Source organism: Panthera leo, chromosome D3 (genome assembly GCF_018350215.1).
Source record: "Panthera leo isolate Ple1 chromosome D3, P.leo_Ple1_pat1.1, whole genome shotgun sequence".
In the NCBI taxonomy this organism is placed as follows: domain Eukaryota; kingdom Metazoa; phylum Chordata; class Mammalia; order Carnivora; family Felidae; genus Panthera; species Panthera leo.
The window spans coordinates 4,943,180-4,965,184 of record NC_056690.1 but is presented as its reverse complement, the minus strand read 5'-3'; the positions used below and the strand labels follow the sequence as shown (position 1 = coordinate 4,965,184).

At 54.0% G+C, this 22,005-nt stretch overlaps 1 protein-coding gene across 1 annotated transcript in view; it reads left to right on the top strand.

The window, feature by feature from the left end:
* The first annotated feature begins 694 nt into the window (after nt 1-694).
* LOC122203308 (transmembrane protein 132B) overlaps nt 695-22,005 on the top strand; it is a 326,990-nt gene continuing 305,679 nt past the window's right edge. Inside the window, exon 1 of the mRNA XM_042910001.1 lies at nt 695-1,112. Within this exon, the coding sequence (XP_042765935.1) occupies nt 1,088-1,112 (25 nt within the window). The 5' untranslated portion in view covers nt 695-1,087. The remainder of the gene's footprint in view (nt 1,113-22,005) is intronic.

The following is a 22,005-nucleotide window of genomic DNA, read 5'->3' as shown; positions in this document are numbered from 1 at the left end:
GCCTTCATTAGCGCGTCGGGGGCTCCCGGGACCGGAACACATGTGTGCAAACAACTGCAGATGGTCGGCGGGTGAGGAGGGATTTTGCTTCTGGATCGTGATTAATGGAGAGTTGTGGAGGTGGGCACCTCTGGGGCGGGAAGGCAGCGGCAGCTCTCTCAGCTGCTGACCCCGAAGAGATCTGGGGGAAAAGTCGAACAGTTTGGGTCACGACGCCCTCCCGACCTCAGCATTTCTGACACGTCCTGTGTCCACCGCTGCCGCTCAGGCGGAACGGAGCTCAGCTGCTTTTGCAACTGGGCTCGTGGTCAGGGCGGAACCGTTTCGAGCTCGGAAGGATCACTTCCGTGGTGGGAAAGCTGTGGTGGGTACGCGGTGCGCGGAGGGATGGAAGGACAGAAGGAATATTCTCGACAGCAGCCGTCACTGGTCCCCAGTCCAGCAGCCAGGTGGCTTCTTTGCTAGAGTAACTACATTCGTTCTGGAGGCGCCGGGCCTGGCTCCAGCGGTGATTGGTCCTCGCGGATGTCAATCAGCTCCATCTTTGCCAGCGATTGGTCTAGACGCGGCCATGTGACAAGGGTCTGGCCAATGAGGCGAAAGAGTGGTGTCTTTAGAAATGTTCCCGCGAGAGGAGAGCAGTGTGGTGGAGAAAATCCTTGTGCCCTCGCTTCTCTCCCGCTTGGGACGCAGTCGCGTGAGGACTCGAGGGGTGGCCTCCGGGGCCCGGATGACGCGAGTGGGCCTCCGAGGCAGCCCCGCTGCCGCCCGCGCCTCGGCCTCTCCTAGGAACACGTGTCCTGCTGGCTCAAGCCGCTTGCAGGTGGACTTCTGCTATTTCAGCCGGAGGCATGAAGGTCGCCGTGTCCGAAAAGCCTTTACTCTTTTAACTCCTGATCCAGGACCTGCTTTTGAATTCTGACGACTTTGCCAAGTAAGAACTTACACATTTTGCTCCTGTGATGTGTAAGTGCATGGAGCCCTGACCTAAGGGGCCCTTGATGTCACTTGGTCCCTCACCCCTCTTGAGGTCCCCTGCTTCTTGGAAGACCGTGTTGAAATCTGTATTCGGAATCCTGTGGTTGCCATGGAGAGAAACCCCAGTCCAACCAGTTAAGTCAATTCCCTGTCTGTCTGTCTGTCTAGGAATCAAAAGATTTGACTGGGTCTGCAATGGAAAAATCAGGGCACAGAGTTTCTACTATGCAGCTTCAGGTGTAGCTGCATCCAGGGGCTCAGACGGCAGCACTGGGAATTTCCTCCACGGCTCCTGGCTTTGCTGTCCTGTGTTGACGGCGTCCCTGGGCAGGCTTTCCTCATGAGGTGTCACAGAAGCTGCTGGTGTCCCCGGCTTGCTATGCTCCCGTCTGCCCAGCGTTGCAATCCTAGGGGAAAGAGAACTGCTTTTTTTCAATAGTGTCATCCTTCTCCCAGAGTCTCATCTCAGGGGCTCACCAAGTGCCCATCCTGGAACCAGTCGCTCTGTTCTGTTGGCCCGGATCACGTGCTAGGTGGCATCCATCGTCCCCCGTGGGGTAGGGGTGGAGGGAGGAAGGCTCCCCAAAGGAAAGCCGGGAGAGATGAACAGAAGGAGGCCTGGAGCCCGTGCAGGCAAAAACAACAGATGTCTCCTACGCAGTCTAAGGTATTTTGGGAGGAGAGGAGACACTGTAGATTTCCTGAGGTTTCTTTTTTAAATTGCTGGTTGTAGAACCTTTTGTTAAAAAAAAAAAAAACACCTCGCACGTGAGGCTAACCTGTAAAGGAGAAGGAAGTGGCGGTTCTCAGGCGGCAGCTTCCGGGAGGGTCGCCCTGGGCTCTCATCTGTTTGCAGCCACAGAGCTGGGCCTCTTAAAGGGCGGTCCCTGGGCCTGCAGCTTCTGCCCCTGGAGACCTGTGCAGGGTCTCGGGCCCCCTCCCCACACCCAGGCAAGCAGAAAGCCTGCAGGTGGGGCCCAGGAATCTGTGTTTTAACAAGCCCTCCAGGTGAATCTTGGACAACTCTGCGATAGAGAACGTAAAGGTGGAAACCTCTTTTGGTTTGGACGTCGGTCCGTGGCCCGTCCGCATGGTTCTTTTCCTTCCCTCTTCCCCTTGCGAGCGGCTTCGCTTCCAACACGACCGGTTGTGACAAATCTGGTGCCTCTAAAACTGGGGTCTCTTCACTTGTTGGCGCATTGCCCCCATCTCTGCCTCTGTTGTCACCTGGCTTTCTCCCTTTGTGTGTTTCTGTGTCGTGTCCTCTCCTCTTCTCCTGAGGTCACTGGTCCTTACATTCAGGGCCCACGCTCATCCCGTAGGACCTCATCGTAACCAATTGCATCTGCAAAGGCCATATATCCAAACAAGGCCACATTCCGAGGTTCCAGGTACACATGAGGGGTGTGTGTGTGTGTGTGTGTGTGTGTGTGTGTGTGCGCGCGCGTGTGCGCGATGCATGCATGCGAGGGAGAGACGCTGTTCGTCTTACTACTGGATAAACCTCGGTGATTCTAGCCATGTGCATTTCAGATACGTGGACAGCAGTTCCTGAGAATTGAATAAACAGCCTTATTTTAAGTCTTTGCTGGAAAACTTGGGCACATTTTTCTCAATAAAAACAATGTAAATAACCTTGCACGTTAACGCTGCCCTTGTCCCAGTGGTTTTTGAAATGTATTTTTTAGTGGTGGAACTCTTTTATTCCTGCAAGAAATATTGCTCAGGAACATAGGCTGTAAAACACAGCTGCTCCAACTGGTACCAGGTTAGCAGTCCTGCCCACTCCTTGCCCGACATATTTTTAAAATTCTAGGATTCCAGAGAACAGAGTTTGAAAGCAGTTGCTGATACATTTTTTTCCCTCAAAAAACAAGTTAAAACAAAAAAGGCTTATAACTCTTGTACCAAACCCTGTTAATCCTTAAAAAAAAATACATGTATTTGGTAAAAACAGTTCAAATAGTACGTAAAGTTACAAAATGAAACGTCTTTTGTGTCCCCCTCCCTCAACCAAAACTTGGTCTTTCCCTCTAAAGATACCAGCTGTCTGTCTTGCCAGAAAGATCTTATGTGCACATCCTACTCTCTGTGTGTGTCTTCTTTTTAACTCTGTGGAGGAAGGCATAGTGCGTGCAATACACTCTTTTGTACTTTGATTAAAAAAATTAGTTTATATTCCAGCGCTCTTTCCACGAATGCACATAAAGATCTGCCCTATCCTTCAGTATAGCTACGTCATATTCCACTGCCTGCATAGATCATAATTTGCTAAAAATTCTCCCTGTTGACGGGTAATTATGTTTCCATTTTGTTGGTCCATTATATACAATGCTGGTGTGAACGTATTTGCATTTCTCATGCATTATCATCTCCGCAGTCCCTTGCCTAGATCCTGTCTTAATTCTGTCTGGGGCTTCCCCGTAAGGGTGTTTCCCGTTAGAAGGGGATGGGAATTGGAAAGAGTCCAGGCACTTGATTTTTAAAAAATTTCCTCTTCCAAGGATGTCTTCTCAAAAACAAAAACAAAAACAAAAACAAAAACAAACAAACAAAAAAAAACCCCAACTTGCTTTTTAAACTTCTCACTTTTTTTTTTTTTTCTAGACAGATGCCTGCAATAGACTACCCCTGGTCATGGAATTTTCCTGATGAATTCCCAGCCAATAAACATCTCCTGATTAGGTGAATGATAAATTGGCTGTAGGAGAAAGTTTCAGGCACAAATATAGAATTGACACCTGCTTGCCAAGACAGACAGGAGCACGCTGTAAATATTGGGACAGGGTTAAATGTGCAAAGTCACATTATGCCTTTTTTTCCCTTCTCATAAATATATAAATAGATTCCGTGTTGTTCCTAAGGACCCGAGCTTGACTTCTTTGGGCAATTAATGAATTGAGATGTTCTGTGAAATTGTTTTGTTGTTCTTTTCTGTTTTTAGATCTGGCAGAAGTACGAGGATGGACTCCTTTAGTCAGTGAGCAGATCTTTCTGATGAAAGTTACGTTAGTATAAAAAGTCCTAGCCTGGAGAGGTTGGGAAGAACTCTTCCTGCTGAGGGTCTCGACTTCTTCCTCATCTGTCAAATGAGTTGCTAGGATGAGAACGTCTACAAGACTTTTCCAATTCCATAGCTCTTTGAGGATCCCCCTCGCGAGTACGTGTCTGTGAGATCACCAGCTTTAGGTGTTTTTTGTCTCTGTTGGGTCAGTGTGTTAATCTTGGGAGAGGAGACTTATCCAGGCCAGGGCTGGGATTCTTACTTAACCAAAGTGTCTGGTAAAACTGGTTAATTGGCCCTCAGGAGTCATCCAGGAGTAGGCTTGGCTATGTAGAACAGAGAAGACAAAGAAAGGGGGCTAAACAAGACAGCAGCTCATTTTCATCTCTTACCACTGGTGTGGTGACTCCATGTGTCAAAACCCCAGGGGCTCCTCTGTGTTTTTGCTTTGCCTTCCTCAGCTTGTGACCTCTGTCCATTTGGTCACCTCGTGGTCCCAGGTGGCTCCCACAGCTCCAGCTGTCACCTCCACCTTCCAGGCGGCGGCTGTGGGAAGCAGGTGTCCCCACTCACTAGCCGTTTGAACTCTTTTTGAGTTCTGAGAAGCGTCACCCTGAGCTGATTACGTTCAATGCTAAGGGTCGTCTTCAAGCAGACATAAGCTCGTATCTCCAGGTCAGGGAACAATGGTCTCCCTACAGAATTAGGCACAGTGCTGGCCAGCAGCAGCCATGTAGGGAGCACTTATGGTTCGGTAATTGAATTTCTGCTCGTGTTACAGTGGCTAGGAACGTCTTTTACTGACATTGTCGCAGAAGTATGTGGAAGGGTCTTTTCACTCACGGGAGACCAAAGGATCTTTGTAGTCAGGGATGTGGACCCTTTCCCCGGCAATCCCTTAGCACAGTTCCTGGCCCATGGCGAGTCCTTTGTAAAAACTGCTCGGATTGGATTCTGTTTGGGGTGAATGATTGTGACCAGGGACAGTCTGGGCCACCTGTCCAGTGGGTGACGTGTCTTGTGTGCCCTCCTCTTGGATCTCAGCCTTGGCTACCTCCATTGCTTTGCTTTGCTTCTCCTGATCACGAGGTTCGTGTTGCTCTAGTTGAAATCCTGCATTCTGGAAGGCCTGGGGGGCCCAGGCGGTTGAGCGTCCGACTACGGCTGAGGTCGTGATTTCACGGCTCGTGAGTTCGAGCCCCACCTCGGGCTCTCTGCTGTCAGCACAGAGCCCGCTTCTGATCTTCTGTCCAACGCCCCCTCCCCTGCTCATGCTCTCGCTCTCTCTCTCTCGCTCGCTCGCTCTCAAAAATAAATAAACATTTAAAAAAAAAAAAGAAAGAAATACTTCATTCTGTGTCTTCACTCCAGAGGACCAACACTCTGTATTCTGTGGAGCTCACTCACCAACCCGATTACATCAACCCGATGACTTCATCCCTGTGAATAGGAGAAGGTGGTGGGTGTTCCCGCCCCCCCCCCCCCCCCCCCCCCCCCCCGGGCCTTCCCCTCCCCTCTCCGCAACCCCCAGCCCCCACCCCCTCCGCCTCCTGCTGGTTCCGACTCCTGATAATATAGCACAGGGCTTTCTCAAAGCGCTGCCCTCCCCAAGCCAGCAGCTTTAGCTTCCCTGGGGAGCCTATTAGAAATGCAGAATCTCGGGCCCCACCTGCTGAATCAGAAACGCTGGGACCCAGCGACGAGTGTTGTAACAAGACCTTCAGGGGATTCTGGTGCTCAGGTGTGAGCACTGGACGGCTTCTAGGTCCACCTGTCACTCTGGGAGCCTGGCAGCGGGACGTGGGCACTGATGAGCTGTTTAGGGGACGAGCGTGGCCAGCAGGCTGTTTTTCAAGCAGTGCCGATCTGTGCTCCCCTGCCCGGGTACTCCCGGGCGAGAATTTCCACCGTTCGGTAACATTTGTGGACAGGTGACAACAGTGCTTCCCTTTTGGCTCAGAGCTGGGATTATTTGCATCGTTCTCATAATAAATCCGTGGATTTGTATCGTTTTGGTCTTGCCTCAGCTGCTGAATCTGCACGTCGGGGAGGGAGCCTTGTGATCAGGCCTGGGGTTCTCAAGCTTTGTTGTGCAGCGTCTTCTCTGAGGTACCTGCTGAAAAATGCAGATTCTGGGGGGCCAGCCCGTCTGACTCGGAAGGGTTAGGCCCGGGAATCTGTATTTTCAAGCAGCAGCACAGGTGATTCTGACGCAGGTGGTCTGGCGGTCGACAGCCCGAGGGACACCTATCCCGGTGGAGTCTTTGGTCTTGAGGAGGGATCATGCGGACCCCTGCGACGTTCAGGAGAGGGTTCCACGTGCTGCGTGATGCCAGGATCCCCCGAAAGGCGGCCTCTGGGTAGACTTTCCCGCTCCGTGGGAGACAAGGCTCCTCTTGCAGTCTTGATGTTACGGGGTGCGGGCTGTTATGGTGACGGACGTGGCCTAATTCCGAGCCCCCAGGCTCCCGGGAGGCTGCAGCCGCGCGTCAGTGGCAGCGGTGGTGCCCCCGGGGGCGGGGACGTTGGGTCTCTCCCCCGCCCGGTAAGGAGTTAACGGGAAGTTCGGCTCGGGAGAGAGCGCCCTGCTCCCTCACCGGCCTTCTGCCCACGTCCGAGGCCGGCCTGGCACTGGCGCGGTGCGTCTCGGTGGCCCGTTCGCTGGTTCCCGGCTGCCGGCTGCACCCCGGCTGGCACCACGTCGGGCCTGGAGCTCCTGTCCCTGCCTCCCCGCTTCCCTCGTCCACCGGGGAGCCAGAGGGGCCCCCGTGCCCTCCTCCTGCTCCTCTGAAATCCACGTGAGCCTAAACATGTCACGCAGAACAACTCCGTGGCGTTTGATTCGTGCGTAGCATTGTGCGGCCACCGCCTCTGTCTCGTTCCAAACGCTGTCATCAGTCCAAAAGGAAACCCCGTACCTGTTACTGTCCCTCCCTGTTCCCTCCCCCCGGCTGCGGGCGGCCACCGTCTGCTCTCTGTCGCCGTGGATTTGCCTACCCTGGACCTTTCACGTGAGGGGTCCTACAGATAAGTGGCTCTTTGTTCTTTCAGCTGACGTCATGGGTTTTGAGGTCCATGTTGTAGCGTGTGTGAGCCTTATTCCTTCTTTTGGCCGAATAGCATTTCATTGTGTGGACGGGCCCCTTTCTGCCCATCTGTCTGTGGATGCAGACCTGGGGCCAGTGGGGCGTTTAAAAATTTTTTTTATTAAATTTTTTTAATGTTTATTTATCTCTGAGAAAGAGAGAGAGAGAGCACGAGTGAGGGAGGGGCAGAGAGAGAGAGGGAGACACAGAATCCGAAGCAGGCTCCAGGCTCTGAGCTGTCAGCACAGAGCCTGACGTGGGGCTCGAACTCACAGAGTTCGTGAGATCATGACCTGAGCCGAAGTCGGTCGCTCAACCAACTGAGCCACCCAGGTGCCCCCTGCATTGGGATATTTTGAAGAGGTAGTTGGATCGTGTCTCCCTCCCTGTCCCACCCCCCCTCATGTTACCATGGTGCTCTCCTCCATTGTCCTGATCCTTCGCCAAGAAGCCTGACCAGCCTGACCCCAGGGGACCCATCTAACCACCTTGTGCCACCACCCTGGCTCACTCCTTGTCTGCATGTGGCCTTTCTGTCCTTTGAAAAGCTGAGTTCTCTGCCCTAGAGGCCTTTGGACAGGCTGTTCCTTTCCGCTCTTCTTTGCACGGCTGCCTGGGTTTGGGTCCCCCCAGAGCCGACCCAAGACAAAGATTTGGGTGTGGGTAGGTGGCAGGCAGTGGGGGCACAGAGAAGGAAGGTGAGAACAGCAATCAAGCTGTGTCAGAGAGCAGGTCCCTGGGGCTCACTGCCCCCGAGTGGCTGGCTGGAACGCACCTCCACACAGTTCTGCAGGCGTGAGGAAGCGGGATCTTCATCACCGCCTGTCGGCCCCTCTCGGTGGCACTGACTCTGGCACTGCCTGCATCAGGTAGGGCTTGCTCCAGTGGCGAGGGAGAGAGAGAGGTGCAGCTTCCCGTGGAAGTTGTCCGTGTCCAGGAGCCGGCCATCAATGCTGCAGGTGACCTCCGGGGGCACCCAGGGGATGGGGCTTTTCTTTGATGTCCCCATTTCAGACAGGCTTTCTTGGGCCACCCGGACGTTCTCTGTCTGAGGACCCTGTTCATCTCCTGCGCAGACATCATCTCAGCTTGTCGGTGCAAAGCTGGCGCACTTCCTTCAAGTTGAGTTCACGTCCCGCGTGGCGAACTTCACCCTTGCAGGGCGGCGCCCACCGTTTGCGCACGGAAGATGCTCAGCGTGTCCTGTCTGGTGGACGAACCCGCGCTGCACCTGCCCGTTGCCCTCCCCCGTCAGTTCTCCGGGAGGGCGTGGCTCCAGGAGTGTGGGGGCCCCGAGGACCACCTCTTGGGCGCCGTTCACCCGAGGACGCCACAAGAGGCTGAGATGCAAAGACCATAGAGCGACTGCTCGTGTTTATTTTTCGAAACCAGACTTGATCGTGTTTGGATTTTGTTCATCTTCTTGTTTCTCCTGAAGGGGCTGGTGGAGGAACGACAGGTCTAAGAGGAGCGACGCGGGGGAATTTCTGGGAGGTTATTACCGGTTTTCTCTCACGCGGCCGCCTGTGTTTGTCAAAAGCATCTCAGATTCAAGCTTTTGCTTTCTCTGCCTCATGCAATTTGGTTTTCTCTCCCTGTTGTTTCTCCTTCAAGCTCCGGGCTGTACTGCGGAGTTAATTCTCAGGAGCATTAGGTGTTGATTTTGTATTTGTTCATTTATTACAGTGCATTCAAAGAGCTATTTTTATAAGTCTGGTGGAGTCTGGTGGTTGTGTTTTCTGGGCCTCATTTTTGAGAAAGATTTTTGTTTGGGAAGCTCTGAAAGTCAGCGAAATGACTGGAAGGAAGGGATGAGGAAAGGTGACGGACACAGTTAAGAGAGACGCAGGGCTGGGCCCACGTGGGGGCTTTACAGTTTCACAGGCCAGAATTGATGGGTTTCCTCTCAAACCTCAGGCTGCTTACATTTAAAAGTGCGGAGAGTGGGGCATCTGCGTGGCTCAGTCGGTTGGGTGTCCGACTTCGGCTCAGGTCATGATCTTGCAGCTCACGAGTTGGAGCCCCGCATTGGGCTCTGTGCTGATGGCTCAGAGCCTGGAGCCTGCTTCCGATTCCGTGTCTCCCTCTCTCTCTGACCCTCCCCCATTCATGCTCTGTCTCTCTCTGTCTCAAAAATAAATAAACGTTAAAAAAAAAATTGAAAAAAAGAAAAACAAAATCTTTCCTTTTGGGTGTATCTGAAGGAGAAGTTCAGAGTTCTGGCTTCAGGCACAGTTGGATCCAGGAACTCAGGGCCTTCCGTTGGAGCTCAGTTTCTTTGTTTTAGTCTCTTGGCTGTGCTTTTCTTTTTGTTCTCCTCACAGTGGCAGGATGGTTGTCAGGAGTCTGAGCTCCTGCATTTCCATAGGCCCAACAGAACAGCATTCCTCTTCCTCGATGGTGCCAAAGCCCCAGCATTGAGAGTGACTTGGCCCAGGTTCACACACACACACATTTGGAAAGTGGAGGTGAGGCCTGGCCCCCCTACTGCCGTTTCTGTTGTGGAGGTGCTGGGTTTCGGGGGCGGAGTCTGCTGCTGTCCTGCTTGTGGCCTTGTGGGGTGGAGGGGCGGGCTGTGGAGTACCGGCTTGGATGGGGCGGACTGTGGCAGGCGTGGCACCTTAGAGGTGGCGCGTAGATGGTGGCTTCCCGTGGAAGGTGGTGGCTTTCGTGCGGCGCTGCCTTCCAGATGGTGTGGAGTCAGCAGCTGCGATGGCAGCTTCCCAGTTCAGCTGGCGGCTTCCCGATCCCACCGGAGACAACCAGTCCTTTGTGGCCTGGCCGTGCACGGCACCCGGAGGACCCGTTATGAAATATCGACCTATAGAGCTTGTTTCTCCAGCCTCCCCAGTGATCCCTCAGCCCTTTGCTTCCCGTGTAAGGGCTCCAGCTCGGGGCGCCTGGGTGGCTCAGTCGGTTGAGCGAAAACGCTTGACTTCGGCTCAGGTCATGATCCCGGGGATCAAGCCCTGCTAAGATTCTCCCTTTCCCTGCCCCTCCCCACCCCTTAAAAAAGAAAAGAAAACAAAGCACTTGCACCTCAGGCTGATTTATTTCGTTTTACTTTTTATATATAGAGAGAGAACGAGCAGGGGAGAGGGGCAGAGCGAGAGAGAGAAAATCCCAAGCAGGCTCCACACTCAGCGCAGAGCCTGATGCGGGGGTTCGACCCCACAAGCCCAGATCAAGATTGGGACGCTCAACCAACCGAGCCGCCCGGGTGCCCTTGTGCCTCACTTTTACAAAGGCGTGTTCCCGGGAAACTGAAGGCAGATCTTTTCAGTTCAGAAGCCACATCCTGGACTGTCCATCATCCTTCTCCCAGACTGCGTTCGGTTTCTATACGGCGATCTCCCTTGGCCCCTCTGTGCTTTGTATTCATACGCTCATTGTAGTTCACAGTTAGGGAGCGCTTAGTGGGATGGCGTGGTAAATGTCTGCCACTCCCACCGGGCTGGAGGCTCTGAATTGCCAGGCCCTTGATGCTGACTCGAGGCAGAGCGTGTGCACATTTGCCGAACGAGTGATCACACGAGCGAACGGGTGGGTGCGAACCTGTGCAGAGCCCCAGAAGCAGGCGGGTGGTGGCGGGCTGGATGGGGTGGCCCTTCCTTTAAAGCAGGGTGTCTTAACCCATCAGTGGCTTGTCAGAGCTGTCCCAGGACAGTCTCTTTAAGTGCACACAATAGGGGCGCCCGGGTGGGTCCGTGGGTTAAGCGTTCGACTCTTGGTTTGGGCTTCGGTCACCTTCTGACGGTTTGTGAGCTCGAGCCCCGCGTAGGGCTCTGTGCTGACAGCGCGGAGCCTGCTTGGGATTCTGTCTCTCCCTCCCTCCGCCCCTCCCTCCCTCTCCCTCTCTTTCAAAATAAATAAATAAACTTAAAGAAAGAGAACGTTTTATAAACACACATAATAAAATAGACGCGAACACAAAGGTACCAGTTTTATTGAAATCCAGATACCAAAATATAAGGGCAAAGAGTTTTGTGTTCTGGCACTTTGCTTCTCTGACATGTTAAATACTGAAGTGCGGCTGTGGATGTAATACGTGCCATACTTCTGAAGTCAGGGGACGCGTAAATGATACTTCGGGATCGTGGGGACACGGTCTGGAAATCCCTGTGATTCTCTCGGGGGCAGGAGCACGTGGGCTCCGTCACGTACGTCATGGTGGATGGCGGTGCTCTGTTTCCGTTGGGGCTTCGCGTGGTGTGAGGTTTTCCCAGCCGTGTTCCTGCCTCTGTGTCCATCCATGCACCCCGCCCTGCTCTCCCTGTCTGCAGGGACGTTGCCTGGACCTACCCTTCCCGCCCAGTCTCTGGAGGCTGTTCCAGGGGCTGCTGGGAGGCGTGTGCGTGCACCCCTCTCCCCTGATCTCTTTGATAAATGGGGGGCGGTTCCTAAGAGTTAGTTGATGAAAAGAATTTGCTGCTAAACCGAATAGTTAAAAGTCACTGCTGTGGACCCAGTCATCTGGGGATGATGCCTGTTTCCCGAGGGAGGGAGTCCTCTGGCTGTCAGTGTTCCCACCTGCCCACCTGGGCACTGGATGATCTCTGTACTGGGTTATCCTTCCCCCCTGCAAAATTCATGTCTACCAGGAACCTGAGAGTGCGACCTTATTTGGACGAATGGATGAGGCTTTTGTGGAACAGGGTGGCCCCGAATCCTGTGACAAGTGTCCTTATAAAAGCGAGATTTGGGGGCACCTGGGTAGCTCAGTCGGTTGAGTGTCTGACTTCAGCTCCGGTCACGATCTCGAGGTTTGTAGGTTCAAGTCCCACATCGGCTCCCTGCCGTCAGTGCTGAGCCCGCTTCAGGTCCTCTGTCCCCCTTGTCCTCTGCTCCCCTGCTCGTTCTCGCTCTCAAAAATAAACATTAAAGGGGCGCCTGGGTGGCGCAGTCGGTTAAGCGTCCGACTTCAGCCAGGTCACGATCTCACGGTCCGTGAGTTCGAGCCCCGCGTCGGGCTCTGGGCTGATGGCTCGGAGCCTGGAGCCTGTTTCCGATTCTGTGTCTCCCTCTCTCTCTGTCCCTCCCCCGTTCATGCTCTGTCTCTCTCTGTCCCAAAAATAAAATAAACGTTGAAAAAAAAAATTAAAAAAAAAAAACATTAAAAAAAAAGTGAGATTTGGACACAGAGACACACGGAGGGAAGAAGATGTGAAGGCTCATGGGGCGCCTGGGTGGCTCGGTCGGTTAAGCATCCGACTTCGGCTCAGGTCACGATCTCGCGGTCTGTGAGTTCGAGCCCCGCGTCGGGCTCTGTGCTGACAGCTCAGAGCCTGGAGCCTGTTTCAGATTCTGTGTCTCCCTCTCTCTGTGACCCTCCCCCATTCATGCTCTGTCTCTCTCTGTCTCAAAAATAAATAATAAAACGTTAAAAAAAAAAAATTAAAAAAAAAAAAGAAGATGTGAAGGCTCAGGAGGAGGCTGTGCGAGGACAGAGGCAGAGACTGGGGTAACACCTACGAGCCCAGGAACCGTGTGCCGGGGAGCTGGAAGGGGCAGGACGGCTCCCCAGACAGAGTCTCTGCAGGGAGCCCGGCCTGCCCACACGCGAATCTTGGACTTCTGCCCTCACCATCAGGAGAGGACGCCTTTCTGTTCGGAGCCACCCCGTTCATGGTGATTTGCTGCGGCCGCCCCAGGGGACTTGCCATCTCCAGGTCCTTCTGGCTCTCAGCGTTGACGAACAGAGATTGATGACTGAGGCTTGCACGCATTTCTAAAGTTGGCTGCACTTGGGCCTATCTGTGGCCTGTCAATCTCCTTCCTGAAACATGAGACTCGGGGAGCCTGGGTGGCTCAGTCGGTTAAGGATCCGACTTTGGCTCAGGTCATGATCTCACGGTTTGTGAGTTCGAGCCCTGCGTCGGGCTCTGTGCTGACAGCTCAGAGCCTGGAGCCGGTTTCGGATTCTGTGTCTCCCTCTCTCTCTGCCCCTCCCCTGCTCATGCTCTGTGTCTGTCTCTCAATAAACATTAAAAACAAAACAGAACACGAGACTGAACTAGAGGGCAGACGTGTGAGGAGCATCAGAATGTCTACAAGCTCCAGTGTGACCTTCTCTTTAATGTGCGGTAGGTCCTCACGATATTCTTTGTCCGTGAACATAGCGACAACAGACGTTTGTTGAGATACCGTTAGATGCCAAGTCCAGTGCTGGATTCTACAAGAACTCCCTCTTTTTTTTTAAGTTTATTTATTTATTTTGAGAGGACAGAGAGAGGGAGAGTGAGAGAGAGAGAGAATCCCAAGCAGGCTCTGCGCTGTCAGTGCTGAGCCCGACGCGGGACTCGAAGTCACTAACTATGAGGTCATGACCTGAGCCAAAACCAAGAGTCGGACGCTTAACCAGCTGAACTACCCGGGTGCCCAAGAATTTCCTCTTTTAATCCTCATAACAACCTGGCCGAGTCGGTTCTGTTATCGTCCTCACTTGACTCTTCAGGAGACGGAGGCCCAGAGAGGTTGAGTAATTTGCCCCAAATCACACAGCCGGTACATGTCAGAGCTCGGCCTGGTTAGGTCAGCTGCGGGACCCATCTCGGTTTTGGTGGAGATGTAAAGTCTAAGGCCACGCCAGGGCTGGGGTCTCCCGTTCTCCTTCCTCCCCCTGCCCTCACTTTGAGGAAGAACTCAGAGCATGGGAGGGTGTCTGTCTGGGGCATCTGCACCGGACAGGGGAGGCATCAGAGGGACCTCCAGCAGCTTCTTTGTCCTTCAGCGTTCCCGGGTAGGTGGTCCCAGGTGCCACCAAAAGGCACTGGTCCTCTGCTGCCTGTCCCAGAGGCCTTTCCAACGCTCCACCCTGTCAACGTGCTTTAAAAAAGAAAATCATGGCAAAATATACGTAACAAAATTTAACGCTAGTGACACTGCATCCACACTGTTGCGTAACCATCGCCACCGTCCAGGTCCAGAATTTCTCATCACCCCAGAGGCCATCAAGGACTCCCTCGTCGTCCCCCCCTCCGCCCGGCCTCTTGACAGCCATCTGCTCGCTGTGGATCCGCCTCTTCTGGGCTTTTCCTACAGAGTGTCAGTCCCTTGTCCTCTGGCTTCTCTCACCGAGCGTCACGTTTCCAAGGTTTATCCGTGGCGTATCGGTTCTCTGCGTGGCCGGACCGTGTTCTCTTGTACTGACGGACCACGGTTCCTCGGGGCGCGTACGCAGGCACAGAGCCGCTGAACTTCCCCGGGGGCGCCGCCTGCTTCCGAGGTGAGGGCGGGCGTGGGCCGAGGTGGCTTTGGTCTCTAGAAGGCGAGAGGCCTTTGAAGCCCTGGTCTGCCCGCGAGCCGCTCTTGCCCGGCGAGCTCCCTCGGGCGCTGAGTCGGTGGGCTGGCTCCCGGTCCCAGGCCGCATCTGTCCCCAGCGCTGTGCGTCCTCTCCGCCAGCCTGGGGCCTCTGAAGACCTCCCTCCCCCACCTCCCTGAACAGAGGTCCGGCCATCCAGGATCGCCGTGAGCCCCCCTTGAAGAACACGTTCAAAGCCACAGGGACCGCGGGATGGCTCTAGACTGGGGACTCCCCTCCTGGATGAGAGCGCTGGTTACAGCTCCTTAACTGTTGAGGGAGGCTCCGGGGAGCCCCCAAATGCCCCGCCAGCCAGCTGCCAACCCAGGCTCGCGCCTAACGTCCGCACCAAGTTTCTGCCCTCTCGGGGCTCCTCCCTCAGTTTCCCCGTTTGTGCAGCGAGGGGGTGGAGCGAGATCGGTGTTTCCCAAACAACGGTGGGCGCCAGCTGTCCCGACCAGTTTTTCACTTAAATATATTTACTGACAACAACAACTGTATGGTGCCAGCACTGATGGAAAACCAGTCCCCCCCGAAACGATTCAAAGGCAGCCACTACAGCCCTTTTGTTGGCTTCCTTTTGTTTCGCTGGATTTCATTTTTATCCTCTCATTTTGTTGATTTCTCTGCAGAATCCTGTTATGGACGAACAGTGTTGAAAATCTAGGCCCTGGAAAGAGAATGGAAAGAGGGAGCGGACCCTTCCTTATTCCCAGGAGCCCTGCCCCTCCCCCAGCTGGGCCACCGTGCAGTTACGCGGGTGGAAGCCTTTCTCCTCTTACCCCCCACATGCTTGCCAGGGAAAGGCCCCTCCCCACAGCCCCCCCAGCCACCCCTGGCCCTTGCCTCCTGTCTGCAGGTTAATCCTGGTTACAGGAGGCCGTGGCAAGAACCGGGGTCTGTCGGAGTTCTCCCCAGGAAGGCATGGGCCCAGGGCACAGCTAGGGACCCCCTGGCAGCTCGCTGCCCAAGGCCAGTCTCTGGGCCTGGACGGGGGCCTTACTGGGAGCTGGTGCAGGTCTGTGTGACTAGACTTGGAGGGTGGTAACCGGCCCCGCAGCGTGAAAGGCCAGCATCTGCTTGGCTGGTCCGAGCTTCTGAGTTCAAGTGCACTGGCATCCTGCTTACTTGGAATGTCCGGGGGAGGCGGCCTTAATGTTGCTTCGCCATGTGCGTGGACGGCCCAGGCGGTGGGTGGGCCTGGGGGACGGTGGGCAGTGTGCCACGGACCAGCTCAGCCTCTGGCTCGTTCCACGTCGTGTCCATCCCACTGCCCTGCCCCCCAGCTGCACCTCAAGGTCTCGGCTCTGATAGGGGGTCATCGGCTCCGGGTCCAGGCCTGCCCTGCGGTGCCTGAGTCGACTCACCCAGACCCCTCTGCAACCCGACGCAGCCTGGGGTAGCCATAACAGTGATCGAGGTAATACCAAGTAGGATGCTTGAGTGCTTCCCCCGCGAGGCGGGCCAGGCATCCCACTGACCACAGGCAAGTGCGCTGACCGGCAGGGGACCCTGGTCCTGGCGGTGACCAGCGGCCCCTCTCCTGTGATCCTTGCGGCTTTCTGCTTGGCGACAGGCGATAGCTCAGTATCGATTGGAAATTGCTCTGTGCCGAATGGAACGTCGACCGTGTTATATATACCATGAAGCACGTGCGGCTGTCAGCACGAGCCTGGGCGGTAGGTACCCCGCCCCCGCCCTTGCCCCCCACAGGGGCTGAGAGCGGTTTGGAGTTAGGGAGAAAGTTGATCCGTGTGGACGGTGCGTAGGGTTACGGATAGGGTTAGGGCGCATTAGATTCGCGAGGAAGCCTGCTTCCTGGGCTGCGTCTCGTGCCCTGTTTATGAACGACGCCACACCAGCTCGGATGCCGTGTTTCGAAACAGGATGCCAGTGTTACAGTTGTGATTACTGTTATTATTTGTACGGCATTTGGATGATTCTTATTAAGTGATTCCCAATTACCTCGGCACGAACGCACAACACTGGGGACGTCAGGACACGTTCAGTGTCTCCAGTGCACGAGGAGGAAGCCCCAGATTCCGTTCCTTGGTGTGCATCCTCCTTTTTCCATTTTGGACCCTTTTGTGACACATTGGAGCCCCTTGATTCTTAAACCAGAGACGGCCCAGGCAGGCTGCATCTTGCCCTTTGTTCGTGGGTAGGAGTGATGGATTTTGCAGTCTCGGGGAGTCTGTCTGGAGGGGTCTGTCTGTCATTTTCGCTCCATCTGCTTGTTAAGGCATCGCCAGGGTCTCTGATGTGACACTGGGGTTTTAGCGTTTCATCACGTCTCCCACTGGGAGAGTCTGGCTGGATGGCAAGACGAAGGGGGCAGGATTTTCCACTTGTTTAAAGTTATTACAGTCTTGGGCTTGGGATGCATAACTTTATTTATTTATTTTATTATTTTTAAAGGTTTTATTTATTTTGCGAGAGGGAGTGCATGCATGAGCAGGGGGGAGGGGCAGAGAGAGAGGGAGAAAGAGAATCCCAAGCAGGCTCCACACTGTCAGCACAGAGCCCGCTGTGGGGCTTGATCTCATGAACCATGAGATCATGACCTGGCTGAAATCGAGAGTCAGATGCTTCACTGACTGAGCCACCCAGGCACCCCAAGGATGAATGTTTTTAGGACGCATTAAATCCAGTGAAAGAAATACGAGTGACCCTCCCCCTGTGCAGGGATGTGCCTTCTGTGTGCTGTTTGATTACTCCCAGTGATGAGGCACTCACTACTTAAAAAGGTAACCCATTGCATCAAAGCTCAGGTCTGATTGTTAGAGTTTTTTTCTGCTTCCTTTGTGTCTCTTCTCACCCACAAGTCTAAGTATGCTCACCTGTTTGACAAACAAATACTACGTTACGTCTTCAGGCTAAACATTCTCTGTTCCTTCTGCCTGTAGTTTGATGACAGCTTGCCAGGGGCATGTCATACAAAAGGCTTTAACTAGTCCAGAACCTTCTCAGAGATAGGTTTTGGGGGATCCCTTCAGAATCCTGCCTGTTCACAGAAGGTGGGGTAGGAGCTAAGTCAGAGAGAACATCCTGGCCAATCAGAGCATCGTCTCCTCTTGCTGTCCTTGGCTCTGTCTGGGACGGGCCTGACTTTGGTCCTAATCTCCCCACTGTTGCTGGGACGATGTGAGAATGTGGTCCTCCGCCTCCAGGGGGCATCATGTAGGACCTCCCCCTTACCTTCTCATTTCCTTCAGCCAAGAAACTCCCCTTTTCCACATAAGCCACCTCGAGTTAGTTTTCTGAGATTTGTAACTAAGAAACATCCTGAGACACTTAACGCTTCAGGGCACATCCTTCAGAGTTACTTTGGATTTGCACATAGACTCTGTGCAGCCGAGACGCACAGCAGAAGACTTTAAATAAAATCCCAACCAGCATGATTTGGATTCCCAGAGGCACATCTTGGAGGTGGTGGCCAGGGAAGGGGATCTGGAAGGAGAGTGTAACTATCCCCCGCAGGCGTGCTGATTGATACTCGCTGCTAGTTTGAGCAAGGGTTTTGGAGTTCCAGGGTCCCCCGATCTTATCTTCCTCCAGGGGGGGAGTTAGGAGCCGTGAGAGACACATCCAGGAAGACGGAGCCTTAGAAACGCCTGAAGAAGCATCTTTATGAGTGTAAACCAGATTAATTCAATCTAGCCTTATTTAAATATCTTAAAGCTCAGAACAGGTTTATCTCAGGGGAGAAAAAGAGAATGAACTCTCTGTGTGGAAACCTGAGTTACTGTAATATTTTAGGTGGGTTACCAGGGGGCACCAATTATTACATCGCCTTTGGTCCTTTTACTACACTAACTTTATTACCTTTATCTGGGTTTATATAGCGTTTGATAGAGTTTATATCGCCAGATGCATAAAAAACATTTGAATGTGTTCACAGCTTTGTATCTGAGTGTGCCCCATGGAAGGGCCAATAAATTATAAAGCAATCTATCAATTCCGCTTAAAGTTATAAACCCAGTTGACTCAGGCTGCTTTATTTATGTGTTGGCTTGTGCTCTAGACTGTTGTTTTGTGGGAAGGCATCTGACTGCGGGGAGGGGGGCCTGAAGTAGGGGAACGTCTGCAGAAGTTATAGTCGGTCGTGGGCTTGTACTACCGTTCACCCCTGCCTCTGCCCGTTCCTGCTTCCCCTCCCTCCCTCCTTCCCTCCCTCCCTTCCTTCCTTCCTTCCTTCCTTCCTTCCTTCCTTCCTTCCACGGCACTGTGCCAAGGGTGTGTGCAAATGTCCTGTACTCCCATGTCCGCCTCTGCCGCCTTCCTGGGGAACCCGGCCCGGGACTCCTCCCTCTTGTTAACCACCTGCTTAGCCCCCCGACTGGTAATCACTGGTTTAGGGCAGAGGTGAGGTCTGGGCGCCACTGAGTCCCTTGAGCTGCATGCCTTCGAGGTAGAGCAAAGGGGGGGGGGGGGTCCATGACCCCTCGCGGCTGTGTTTCTGGTACTGTGAGGATTAATATACGTGCCACCCTTTCCCATCCTCGGACCCCAGGATCTGAAAGGGTCTTAGCAGGTAAGGGACAGCGGTGAGGCCTCCATCAGCTCAGTGCTTCTCACACTGGCATCAGAGTCACCTGGGGGGCTCGTCAAAGCGCATCTGCTGGGCCCCGCCCTACGCGTTCGGATTCAGTGGGTCTGGGGTACACCTGAGAATCTGCATTTCTGGCAAGTTCCCAGATGCTGCTGGTTTGAGGACCATCCATGGGGCACCACTGAGTCAAACAGAAGGAAGATCCACACAAGGGCAGGAGCTGTTTGACCTTTCTTTGAACCGTGTTGTTGAGGAATTGTCTAGAAGGTTGACCTATTGAACGTGATGCGGTTGGGAGGGGGCACAGAATGCTCTGCCATGTCACCGTCAGCCAGATGCCACAAGAGGCTCCTTTTGCTGTGAGATGGTGATAGAGACGAAAGAGGGTGTAATGATTTCGAGGCCTTTCAGACTTGCTTTTCCAAACGGAACTGTCCCTGACGTTTTGAGGCAGTTTGACCGCTGTCTTCAAGCATTGGACGACCGGTTTATCGGGTTAGGAGCCTGCAAGAGCCCCTCACACCCTGTGGCCTGAAAACAGGAAGAAGTGGGGCAGGTGCCATGAGGCCCGTGTCGCAGTTAGAGAAACAAACCAGAGAGGTTGCGGGGGACCCCCTGGCCCCGGGCCACACAGCTCATAGGGAGCTCATTAGCACCCAGACCTCACCCTTGCCCTAAACCAGTGGTTACCAGTCTGGGGGCCAGGCCGGTGGTTAATAAGAGGGAGATGTCTTTTTGTTTAATCTTTTTTTTTTTTTTTTTTAACATTTATTTTTGAGCGAAAGAGAGACAGAGCGCAGGCGGGGAAGGGGCAGAGAGAGAGAGAGGGGACACAGAATCCGAAGCAGGCTCCGGGCTCCGAGCTGTCAGCACAGAGCCCGACGCGGGGCTTGAACCCACGAACTGAGAGGTCAGGACCTGAGCCGAAGTTGACGTTTAACCGACTGAGCCACCCAGGCGCCCCTAAGAGGGAGATGTCTTCAGCTCAGGCTGCTGTTGGCTCCAACAGCAGACATGCATTTCTCACGCTCGTGGAGACTGGGTGCCTAAGGTCAGTGTGCCAGCACAGCCGGGTTCTTGGCGAAGGCCCTTCTGGCTTGCAGAGGGCCACCTTCTCATTTATCCTCAGAGGATGGTGAGCAGAGAGAAGAGGCAAGCTCTTGTATGCATGCTGATCCCATTCGGGACGGCTCCACCCCATGCTGCGATCACCTCCCAAAGCCCTAATATCACACTGGGGGGTTCGGATTTCAGCATATGAATTTCCGGGAGACACAGACATTCAGTTTGTGAAAACGGGAGGTGTTGAGGTTGGGTTCTGAGGAGGAAGACTCTTGGAGGTCGAGGTTAGAGTATGGGATGTCTGGTTGGGAGCGTCTCCCTTTGGGCCGGGATGGCTGGGCCTTCACTCCCTGAACTCCATCAGTCGTTGGCAGGGGCCCACCCCGAGAGTGGGCATGACCTCAGGCTCTTTGGCCTAATGGAGTGTGCACCCCACATGCACAGCAGCTGGGGCAACAGGGCCCATACAGAGGGGGGCACCTGGGTGGTGCATTCCCATGTGAGAGCCTCAGACGAGGTCTTTGATGAGCTAGTCTTGATATCTCAGAAGCCTGCAGGAAACTGGCTCATTTGCCTGCGGTGACTCCCTACTGCATAAGGAAAACGTCAAGTTCCTCTGCTTTAGATGGAAATGGTTTACCTGGAAGTTCTGTCTTGTGCTCATCGGACCTTCTCTGGACCCTCTGATGCGCTGGTCTTGGGCCCGGCTCACCTCCGCCCTCATCCTGCGCCCTCCCCCTCTCTTGTCCCCACGTCTGGGGACCTTGTTCGGTCTCCGGGAGGGAAGCTTCGCTCCTGCTCATTACCTATTCCTTCAAATCTCCTGTCTAAATGCAGGAGTACTTAGTGTGCCCCGTGAGGCTCAGGCTTTGAAACTCAGAAGCCAAGCCTCCATTCTTTTTTCAGCTCTCTCTGGGTCCCTCCTTCCCCGAGGCAGTGAACACAGAAGGCCCAGAGGACTGGATGGGAGAGGGGCTGAGAGCGCAGAGAACGCGCTGGGCCTGGCGAGCGCGTGATTTCCATTTCAAAAATACCATCCCAGCTTTTCCTAAGAATGTAGGTGTTGGGTGTGGCGTGGTAATATCAAAATTGGGGCCATGGGAAGAGACAAGGACGAGGCTCGGAAATGCTCACAGGCTCCAGAGACGGGCTCACCTCATGCCTCGCGGGGCCAGGGGGTGGGGGTGTGTGTGTGGGGGAGACCAGGGTGCTCAGGAGGCAGACAGGAGCAGGGAGAGGGCCTAGGCCAAGCCTTTATTAGGATTTCCGTGGGAAAGGGCAAGGTGAACCAGTAAACAGCTTAGCACTGGCTAGTTTGACGAACTCCAGGGGGGCTCTCATGGCCTGGCACATGGTCCTGGGATTACTTAGGGCAGGGACGGTATTGGCTGGGTGTGTGGGAGGCAGATGATGAGGTGGCTGGGCTTATGGATCAGGGATTGGTTGCTTTGGGTGTGAAAGGGGTGCTCCTGGGCAGGCTGTGGTTCTCTTTAGGAATCAGCTAGTCCTGGGAAGGACAGCCTCTCCCTGGGTCTGTAGGACTCCCAAATCCAGAGCATGAAAAATCTAGAATATAGGAAAAGGTAGTTAATATCAGTGGCTCTGTAATGAAACGGATGCCAAGTAGACAGAGACAGGATCCGAGTTAAACCCACCTGCACTCATGATCCGGAAGGACCCTGCCTGAGGTCTGCTGGGAGAGCGTCTGCTGGGTGGCTGTCCTCACCCCTTCCTTCCTGGAAATCTGGGTCTCCATCCGTTCCCCTAAGAAGCCCACACTTGCCAGCAACTCCCAGGGTGACCTTCAGCATTTCCTACTTGAACGCCTCCATATCCTTATTTGATTTTGTAGTGACATTTAATGAGATTTCTCCGTCCACGAAGAAGAGATCATTTCCAACTACTGCTAATTTAGTACTAAGTGCAGCGGCAATGCTCAGGAGTGAGGGGGGCCCCCTTTGATTTCTTTAATTCCACATTGCCGGTTTCAACGGATTTCACTCGGGCGGAGGTGTCTTCCTGG